At 42.8% G+C, this 11,193-nt stretch overlaps 1 protein-coding gene across 1 annotated transcript; it reads left to right on the forward strand.

Moving 5' to 3' along the window:
* The first annotated feature begins 284 nt into the window (after positions 1-284).
* tent5d (terminal nucleotidyltransferase 5D) lies at positions 285-8,975 on the forward strand. The gene is made up of 3 exons (XM_086085549.1): positions 285-549; positions 2,476-2,789; positions 4,038-8,975. Exons 2-3 carry the CDS (start codon positions 2,484-2,486, stop codon positions 7,170-7,172), a joined length of 3,441 nt encoding a protein of 1,146 aa, XP_085941675.1. The 5' UTR covers positions 285-549; positions 2,476-2,483; the 3' UTR covers positions 7,173-8,975.
* The last annotated feature ends 2,218 nt before the right edge of the window (positions 8,976-11,193 follow it).

Consider the following 11,193-nt stretch of genomic DNA (forward strand, 5'->3'; position numbering starts at 1 on the left):
GTAATGCTGTTACCAGAAATCATCACATTGCTTATACATCTGAACTTTAGCCCAATATCCCGTTCTTTCTAAATAAAATTCAATTCAGAAATTGTTGGTGATGCCTGCCACTGTTGTGACGTGCAGTTAATGCAAGTAACTCGCTCAGCTCCGTCGAGCGCGCACACACACACATGCATATACACGCGCACGACACACACATACTCCCCAGCCATAAGTGAATGACGGCAGGTCGCCATGGAAACTGCGTTACGCTCCGGGCACCCGGAGAGGAAAACAAGAGCGCGAGGACCGTGTGGAGTCTTCATTTCAGCACCAAGCGCCTCGTGGACAGCACCCGGAAGAAGCGGAGCATCCTCACATGTCTGGACAGGGACAGAGCCGCTTGCAACAGCAGCAGCAACAGCAGCGAGCCTCGCCAACGTGGGTCGAGACTTCCAAATAAAAAAAAACAAGACTTTCAGACCATCCAGACGTGAATCGCGGTGGTACCACAAGGCTTGATCCCCGCTGTGAGAACAGGAGCCAGCCGCTCTGCCTCAGCAACAGGTAAGACCAGTCACCACTATGAGGTTGGTTCATTCACTACATGCTGCATGCATAATTGATAGGAAGTCAACCTGAACCTCGGAAAGTGCCAATGATACTTATCTTTAATTACATTTCCCTGGCATCTCACTTTTAATTAGTGGTAAGGCTAACACGATCAAATGGAACAAGGAGAACTCAAGCTCACTTTGAGTGTTAGTGATTGACTATGAAACTGTATAATGGTGTTAATCCGTGAGTAAACGGCCTGCACTATAGTTACAAAAACAACAAGTCACCTGAATCAGTCAAGTTCCACAAATAATGTACCCTTATTATAAACATCAACAGCTGGGTGCTTTGCACTGACCACTTGCGTTTCAGTAAAAGCTAAGTGGAGAGGACACGGTTTCTCCGTGTTTTATTTTAAATTGAGTTTTGTGTACCAAGCCTGAGCATTATGGGTGAGCTGAGCTGATACGCCTGCATGAGTCACTCGGGCTGCAAGTTTGCAGAAGAGTGTGACAGGGGAGAGAGAGAGAAAGAGAGAGGGAAAGGGGCCAGCTGTATAGCGATCTTGCAATGGCTCTTTTCATTCCAAAGATGTGGTTTTATTGTTTTTATGGTCAGTGCCTACATCAAGGGCCGTGTTTATTGCCTCTCTGTGTACGATTTTTACAGACTGAAGTTGTTTTTTTTTTTGTAGGCGTACACATTTCTCCCTAATAAGCACTTCCAGTGTATTTTGGGTATGTCACTTAACAGTAGGAGTAGAATGAAGTATTGTTTCTAAAGAAAACTGGTGATCCATGTTTACTGAATCTGTCAGATGGATTGCAGGGTTTATAAAGACTGTCTACTGTCGATTGTTTGTGGTTGTTACAGAATTTGAAGGCTGACAAATGACAGAGTGCAACCCATTATTGTTCATTAGCATCCCAGTGTTTGCCTTCGAGTATTGACAAATCACAGCAATCAGTCGTATTCAGCCGTAACAATAACTGACAAGTACTGGTTAAAGCAAACAGCAAACAATATAGCTTGTAACATATCACATTTTTCACAGTCAAACTCACGCACTTGTTCCCCTGAAACACTTGACATGTGCCCTCAAGCACACGCTGCGATTCGTGACACACACTTGTGACAGATGTAATTTGGCTTTGTTGAAAAATGTGGGTAGTTTGCCAAGACTGACCGATAAGTGCTTATGTTGAGGTTGCATGCTGTGCAACTGCCTGTATTGCCAAACAAAACGAGCAATCTGATCTCAAACCTTCAACTAATTTTCCAGAGGGATAATAGAAAGGCTTAGTTTTGGTCAGACACATGCAGGAATGGTTGTTGCTGCTCACAGACATGAAAACAGATGTGTGTCCTTAATTTGTGACGTTGGTGTGATTAATGAAGTCTGCTGGCGATGACTCATTCAGCTTAACCCTTGCACTGCTCATGGAAACAATAAAACGATAAATACTTCAGCTGTCAGAACCAATACGCATGATTCGTTTTTCTGTTTGCGTTCATTATCATGTATGCTAAGCATGGATATCAAATAAACGTGGTTCATACCTTTATTCATATACTGTTTCAGACTTAGAGGGACTGTTAATAAAGTCTCAGTTTCATTGGATACCGGCAAAGTGCATTATGCTTTTCAGATTCAATTATCCCAGTGAAACACTTCTCCCTAATTTGTTGCGATCAGATTGCTGCAGAGGGATATTTATTTACGCAAGGCAAAGTGTCACGAATGGCCACATGTGTCAGTTTGTCAACACAACAGTTACATTAGCATTGTGGAAAAGCTGTCAGCCAAGCTGTGACGAGCAGACATCAGACTGGCAGGGACGCTCTCTCGCTCTCTCTGTGTGAGAGAGCGAGTTAAACATGTGTTGGTTTAAATATGAATGAACTCTTATATTGGCTGTTTTTCCTCCCTTTAAGGCAGCAGCATGTCTGAAATCAAATCCAGTCAGCGCTTCCACAGCCTGAAGCCTGAGCAAGTGGCGGTTCTCCATCAGGTTTTGTCAGACATTGTTCCTATCCATGGCCGTGGGAACTTTCCAACTCTGGAGCTCCGCCCTCGAGACATCATCATTGCCGTACGGGCAAGTTTGCGGAAGCAAGGCATCATAGTGAGGGATGTGCGCCTAAATGGCTCCACGGCAAGCCATGTCCTGGTCCAAGACAACAGGATGAGCTACAAAGACCTGGATATTATTTTTGGGGTGGAGCTGCCCAGTCAGGAGGAGTTCCAGGTATGTCTTCACAGAAAAGAAGCAGCCAGTGAAATAATGTGTGCTGCAGAGTGCTCAATGGTTCTTAACCTGGGTTCGATCGAACCCCAGGTGTTAGGTGAGTCAGTCTCAGGGGTTCGTCGGAGATCAAGACACACACCCGACTCGCATTATTTGTGATGATACACCCCGCTTGGCCATCATTGGCTGCAGTTGATCACGCTATATTACTCGGCCCATCTGTGCTGCACGGAATTTGGAGCGCTCAATAGACAACTTGTGACTGTTACGTCATGTGATTTATTTTATATTGTAAAACTTTAATACTAACTATGTCGAGCAAATAAGCAAAAAAATAGTAGCTGGATCACATGATTAACGGAACGTATGGTGTTCCACAGAGGTGGGCACATCCGTCAGTCGTCAATGACTGTGTCCACCTTTCGCCAGGCGCTTCCGCATTTTCAGTTAATGTTTTATGACACGAAGCCTCGCAAAAATACACGGTATGAGAAGGACAATCTGTACTCATCTTGATCGAGTATCGACAGATGTAAAATTGCTTCAGCCGGTGCTCAGTCTGTATATTTTTTTGTGGCTTCGCCTAACTGTGCACTTGCCAAAAGCTGGCTCTGGTGTTCTACAGGGTTCACTTCTGGGGCTTCTGTTGTTTTCACTAAATCTGCTGCCCCTCGGTTCCACCTTAACAAAACAGTGGTGGTTGTTTTAAAGAGCTCTATAAATATAGAGTTGGTTTGTAATGCCAAGATGAGCATCTATAGTCCAGCACAACTAGCTATAAAAACAAAAGAAAAAACTAAAGAAACACTTCCTTAAGCTCCATGGAGATGGGGAATACAAGAACAACACTTTCTGAATTCAAAGTAAAGAGAGCCACGTTCTATGAAAAGGCTACACTCTGTTCATTTTGTTCACCAGTAAACCCTATACATATGTCTTACTTAAAAACATTTTTTTAATAAAGAAGGGTTTGGTGAATGTGCGTAGGAAACTGGTGAGGTTCAGTACATACAACAAGGTTAAGAGCCACTTCTCTAGCTACAGTCTGTGTCGGACTGCAGTATTGATCCTTGTGCTTTTCATTTTGACAGAAATGATTTAAATCTAAACTAATTCCATTGCAATTTATTTCACAAGCAGGTTATTATATTTGTAATTGAATTACACCTGAAGCCAAAGTCTAATATTGCAAGCAATATTGCAGTCATTATTTATAATCCTTGTCGTATTGTTTCCCTTTTTCCACAGGTGATCAAAGAGTCAGTACTTGGTTGCTTGCTGGACTGCCTGCCATCAGGGGTCAATAGAGAGAGGATCAGCAGTGCAACAATGAAAGAGGCCTACGTCCAGAAGATGGTCAAAGTCTTTAATGACCAGGACCGCTGGAGTCTCATCTCATTGTCAAACAACAGCGGGAAAAACTTGGAGCTCAAATTTGTTAGCATGCTGAGGAGGCAGTTTGAGTTCAGCATTGATTCCTTCCAAATCATTTTGGATCGTCTTCTTGAATCTTACCTGCAGGAGTCGCAGCACAAGCGTAATGTTACACCGAAGGACCAAGAGGTAGAGAATAAAGATGTTAAAAGTACTGCAGGGACTGAAAAATCAAAATGGGAAAATTCTTCCCTTTTAGAGAAAGGGGCTCACATTACCGACACTGACCAGAAAGATGAAATGCATGTAAAACAAGATTTAATGCAATCGACAAAACACGTCACACAGGAAGGAGGTAGCAAAGACAAAACAACCACAGAGCTCAAAGAGAACCAAGAAAACCTTAATGAAGCCAAACTCCCTGGGCACGCATCTTTAGACGTGATCGCAGGAGAGAAACCAACCACTGAAACCAACGAGGCTCAGTATAAACTCAAAGATGAGGAGGCACAGCCCTCTGACTCAAATGAATGCTCAGAACACTCGGGACTAGTATTGTTAAATCACACTGCACCGAGTGATAAACAGGAAATACTCACCGAAGAAACAGGACTGACAAAAACCACACAGCCAACGCAGACGGAATCCGCAAGATTGACAGAGAACTGTGACAGCAATGAATCATCCGAGAACATTAAGACCTCTAAGAGTTTAGAAGAGTGCGTAGAAGATGAAACACCATGTTTGTATAACCCAGATGTTGACTCATCTTCTCAAATAGGGGCAGACATGACTTTAGAGAATGAAAAAAAAGTTCAAATCAATGAACTGATAGATACGGAGATTAAAGGAGAAATAGAGCAAAGTCAGATATCAAAAGAATGTTTAACACCAGACCCCTCACAGGCTGATGAGTGCGTCTCTTCCATCTCTGTCACACCGCTCTCACACAACAGCACTCTGGAAACACACAACACACCACAGATTGAAACATCACCTGACAGACCTGACAGCACAGCAGATACTCAGGACACACTCACACCAAAAAAGGCATCCAGTCCTGCTTGTAAGGTCTCAGAAAGACTCTCTCATATGGTTGTGCTAAAGCACTCCTCATCTCCTAAACCCCCACGTAGGATGTGTAGGAAGGTTACCTCTATTCCTTACCAAGGCTCATTCTTTGAAAGTGACTCAGTAATGGATTCCTGCTTAGATCCAAACTCTTCCTCAAGTCCTGAACCTGATCTTAATGGAAAGCTAAGACTTGAGCCTAGTCTCGTTACGGTTACTGGTTCAGAACTCACAAGAGTCACTCTCTCGATTACAACAGTCCCTAGACCTGAAAGCAACCCAGACGGTGGCCTTTTGGCAAATCTGGTCTATTCCACCACTCCTGATCCTGTCCTTGATTCCACTTCTATTCTACCTCCGGATCCGGAATCTTCTCAGTTAATTACAGAGTGTTTGCCCGTGACAGACATTCAAAGTCAGGAAGTGAGACCACAATTGGCTGAGCAAACGCAGCCTTCCACTGAAAATACTGCTTTGCAACTGAAACAAACAGAATCTCCCGATAGCCTGGACTCACTAATTTCACACATTGAAGAATCTTGCTTAAATGCCCAAGAGGCCGCACATACCTCAGGGGATGAAACCAATGAGGAAGAGGAGAACAATATGGATGAGCCAAAAGGCAGCAATGACACGACCTCACCACTACAAAAGACCCCTTCCCCCCAATCACCTTCTTCCTCCCACTGTAGCACCCCACTTATTTCATGTCTTCCGCCTCCTTTATTCAGTTTCACCCCTTCGCCCCCAAGCCTCAGCCCTCCGCCATGTGTGACTCCTCCCTCGCACTGCCTCTCGTCTTCGATGCTGCACACTGCCAGTTCTACGACTAGTTACAGCTCTCCGTCCCGAGGCTTCAGCCCGACATCGTCCTGCATCAGCTCACCGCCTTACCTCACCCCTCCTATGCTCAGCTTCAGCCCTCCCCCTGTCTGTCAAACTCCTCCTTCTCCATGCCTCAGCCCTCCCCTCCTCTGCTTCACCCCTCCAGTGGAATTAGAGGATCCCATATTTCAGATATCCTCAACCTCAGACAGTGATGAACAGATTGTCGAGCCCTCTACCCTACACCGAGTCCCTGTCCTGCAACTGGAGAATAAAATAGAGCAGACTTATGTTTCTTTGTTGACTCAGGTTCCAGAACCTGTCTCTTTTCCAATCACTCTCCCAAGTGCAACCTCAAATGCACTGCCCCACACTCAGCATGGAGACCCAAGTGAACCTGCCCCTCCAAACACAGATGAAGCGTTTAGCCCTGTGTCTGAGAACAAAGAAACCCAGAAAGCAGCTGCAGACATGTCTGAAGAGATCACAGCTCCGCAGGCAGCGAGCTGCGTCCCCGCTGTCGAAGTCCTGGCTGAGAGCATGTATGGTGACTTTGAGGCCGCCATGGACCACCTGCGCTACCGCTTAATCGCTACGAGGAATCCTGAGGAGATTCGAGGTGGCGGTTTGCTGAAATACAGCAACCTCCTGGTCAGGGACTATCGACCGGCAAGCGAAACTCAAATAAAAACACTGGAGCGTTACATGTGTTCACGCTTTTTCATTGATTTCCCTGACGTGCAGGAGCAGCAGAGGAAGATCCTGTCCTACTTGAAGAATCACTTCATTGGTGAGGAGAGAAGCAAGTACCAGTACCTAATGACACTACGTCGCGTGGTTGATGACAGCACAGTGTGTCTGATGGGCCACGAAAGGCGCCAGACTCTCAACATGATCACAGTGTTAGCACTGAAAGTTCTCGGGGAGCAGAATATTATCCCCAACACAGATCATGTCACATGCTTCTATCAGCCTGCTCCATACCTTGCGGAGCACAACCCCCCCTATCTAACGGAACCCAGTTACTGCAGCTACTACATACCCCAAGGGGGATCAACAGTCCTTTACCAACCATACCCCTTGCACATGCACACACAAATGGGACTAGTTTAACTACAAAGGAAACAAGCATGAATAGTTATACAAAACACACAGCAAAGGAAAAACCTGCCCGCCATGAGCTAAGAGTTGGAGAATGAAAATACGGTTTCGTCTCTAATACACTTTTCGGTGAGTGGGGGGTTGTACTAAGGATATTAGTATTGATTTGAAAAAAAGAAAAAGAAAAAAATTATTGTATTGTTTCTGAAAACCCATGACTCATAACACTTTGGCATACCTGGGACCAAAGATGAGTTTCTGACCTTCACGGACATGCAAATGTACTTCCAGGTTCTTGGATTCTGATGTGTTCTTCTCCTGTTCTTATTGTGGTGTTCTTACTGGGTTTGTTAAGAATGTGGACCTTACCTGTGATGAATATTGTGCATGGACTACATGGGACTGTTCTCTCCACTGCCAAATACTGTGTGACTATGTTCCTCAGACGGTTTAATGTCATTTTTGTTTTCATTTACTCAAGAGTAAATTTGGAAGATGTATACAAAGATGGATTTATCAGTTTGTGAAGTGCTATATTCAAATTACGTGCATGCACACATATGAACACACATATTGAAAGATTCATGGGAAGTAAGATAATGCATGAGCAACTAGATATACCGTACTTATATGACACAATGCAAAGGCTTTTCAACTCATAGAAATTTATATATTTTTGCAAGACTTTCCAAGATAATACCCAACAGTCATCCTACTGGTTGTTCACAACGCCTTTGTAATAGACTGTACAGCATATTAGTTACAGTATGTTGTGTGTGAATACAATCCATCATTTTCAGGTAAACTGTGAGAAAACGTGCTGATACTCTTTTTCGTGGAGTCCTTTATGTAGTCACGTGATGTGCTTCACCATTTAATTTTCACAGGTGGTCAGATTATAACATCTTTGGGTCATTTCTAACATGGCTGGGCAAAATTCAGAATTTAATTCAATGAATGAATTTGAATTAAAAATGGCTTCACCCCACAGGATGTTGAATATAATTTGTAATTGAATTACAGGAAGTAGAATTGAATTCAATGTAATTCAGAGAAACTCCATCTCATCACATATCAGTGTATGGCACTGTGCTTCAAACAAAATGGCTAAAATGTTTGGGCAGCCATTTTAGATAGCTAGAGAGTACAAACAAGGATACAACAAGTAATTGAAGTACTGTTCTATCATCATATAAAACAATTTATAAGTTGATAAGTTTTTTGATTCAGGGACCTACTGGGAGCAAAATTCGGCTCGGGAAAATATTTACTATAATTGTGTACTTAAAGTTCTTCATGTTGTATATAGACTTCTTCCTTGTTAAATACACTTTAATTTTGCATCATGAATTTCTTTGACTTTCATGGAATTTCAATTCTACTTCCTTCACCTTGATTCAATTTCAATAATTTAATTGGAATTCAGGGTTCATTCTCAGTTGAATGCTGAATTTTGCCCAGCTCTGATTTCTAAGTATGGTGGAGGTAGAAATTACCTTTGAAATACTGACTCTTCTCAGAATGAATCAGCACTCACAATTTACATGATATAAATCCATAATAAATTGAACTCAGCTCGCATTTAATTTAAAGTAAAACAAACTATGACCAAAGATGGTTGGGCAGGGAAATCAAGTGCCTAATTGAAAGAAATAAGAGTCTTTATCTTGCTGTATTACGGGTGTTAATGGGCTGGATGTGGACCTGGGTTGTTGTTGTTTTCATATTTAATTGTTGACCCCTGTCACGGCTGCCTGTTTTGATGTCTTCTTTAATGTATTCATTTGTTGTAGTTTATTCATGTACATTTTAATAAATAAAGGGAAACTAAAAAAAGACTTTAAATATGGTGAGAGATTATTTCAGAAGTAGCGCAGCCTAACTGAAAAAGTAAATTTTCCCCCCACAAGGCAATGTAGCCTATATCTCATGCATCTTTATAGGCATGATTTGGCGGGTGCTGCAATGATCCACTTAAGCATAACAGTCACATCACTTTGGTGCCTGGCAGAAGAACCCAAAGCTGTGAAGCTGTGCCTGTTAGACGCCTCTTATCATAAATCATCTGTTCTTCGGAAGCTGCTGGCACACATCAAATACAGTACAGCAGTGGTGTCCAAACTATGGCCCCGGGGCCATGTGTGGCCTGTCATCCATTTATAAATATTATGTGGCATGTACTACAAATGGCAATTCCTTCTAATAAATTTGTTTTGAGTATTGTTACAGCGTTTCTAAATATGCAAAGATGCAAAATAAATATTGACAACTAAATTAGTAACAACAATTTTCATAACACTGTGGTGAATAAAGATTTTTGGTTTCCACATTCTGCTCTGTGTCAAGGTCCAAATTGCAAACATATCACATGCCTGATTCCCTAGTAACTGCTTTAAAACTTAACAGCTTCCGACTGATTGCTCCTGTTTTGTTTCGGAATTATTTAGTTCAACCAATTAGTTGCTGTTTTTGTTTTGAATGCAGAAATGGGATTCCACTGCTTGTCAGTGCAAGAGCAGACATTTTATGGTGGGTTACAGGGTTTTGACCAACTCAAAATCTTGTAAAATCCCAAACTATTTGCCTTTTAGAAAGTTGTGCAGGTACCATAAAAAAAAAAAAACAGCGTAATAGATAACAATATGCAATTGCTTGATTAGCTGAATTTGGTGTGCTTGATCATTTAAAGCAACAACAAAAATAATATTAATCAAAGTGACTCTTGCATCCTTCAATTTTTTGGCATGTGGCCCTCGCAGGAAAAAGTTTGGACACCCCTACAATACAGCTTGTTTAAAAATATGTAAATGTGAGGAAGAGGCTACGGCTTCTGACCAGGAGGTGCTGCTTTACACACAGTAATCAAAAATATCAACAATGTATTGAAACAAGGAAACTCCCTCCCAGCTGACTCCCTTCTGTGTCACAATGCTAATTATACAGTGGGCACAGAGCAAGAATGCCTTCAGGGACTCGTATGTGATCACAGGTTGGTATTTTCACACATCATCTATTTACTCCCAACGTTGGCTTACACTAGGTTGTGTGACACTCTGGGAGAGAGAAAACATGTGTGATCTTTAAGGCTCTGTATCAGCATCTCGCAGACCTCTGAGCCACTCTTGTCCACTCGGGGTTTCCATAGAGACAAGGACAGACAGCCTGTTGGGCACAGGAGAGCATGACGTCGGACAGGGAAGACCCACACAGTAAACGGAGGGGAGGGTGGATGTTAAAAGAAACAAAAGAAAAAAAGGCTGGTGAAATAAATGGCTCAAGATAGTAGACGGATGACTAAAAGGGAAAATAGAGTTGAGAAGGTAACAATGAGACAAGGACAGTGAGTGGAGAGGGGGCGATAAAGCAAGATGTGGGTGGAACAGAGGAGTTGATGAGAAAGCGTGGGAGGCTGTCAGGCCTTCAGTCACAAGGGAGTCACCATGAAGTGGCTGCAGTGACGGCAGCAGTGATGTCAGAGCAGTATACACATACACACACACACAAGCATGTGCAGACACACAGCTGTATGTGCATCACTTTTCCTAATGGGCAGCCCACTTGTGCACCATCAACAGGCATTTTCAAAAATTACACAGACACCTCATCCACATGTCTCCATAACTCATTCGGGTTTGACGGCCGGGCGCGTTACTCAGACGTCTAAGTCCCTTTAGATCATGGAGTTAAATTTAGCATCGTAGGGTGTGAACATGCAAGTCTGACAGTGCAAATGGTTATCTCAATTGATTGAAAGTACAAATGCCAGACTATTTATTACTTTTGGTTGACCTTTACAGTTTCATGTTAGTGCAATGTTTTTAAATGTCATTCTCAAATGAACTTGCTATTCAAAATCAACTGAAATTATAGCTGCTGGATGCTGGCTTATGGTTAGAGTGCCTGATAATGTTACAGTCACGGAGTGGAGGACCCAAATGCAGGAAGGTAGGAGAGCCACGGCAGGGATGCTGATAACTTAGTTTTAATCAAAAACAAGGAAACACAAGATCACGCCCGAGGGCGGATAAAACAG

This window comes from Leptonotus elevatus, chromosome 9 (assembly GCF_054856555.1).
Source record: "Leptonotus elevatus isolate MCC_2025b chromosome 9, RoL_Lele_1.0, whole genome shotgun sequence".
Classification (NCBI taxonomy): domain Eukaryota; kingdom Metazoa; phylum Chordata; class Actinopteri; order Syngnathiformes; family Syngnathidae; genus Leptonotus; species Leptonotus elevatus.

What these genes read in the sequence shown, in the direction of transcription:
- tent5d (XM_086085549.1), top strand. Translation starts at nt 2,484, where the DNA reads ATGTCTGAAATCAAATCCAGTCAGCGCTTCCACAGCCTGAAGCCTGAG. An exon ending in CCAGTCAGGAGGAGTTCCAG is followed by an intron (nt 2,790 to 4,037) that starts GTATGTCTTCAC and finishes CTTTTTCCACAG; the next exon opens with GTGATCAAAGAGTCAGTACT.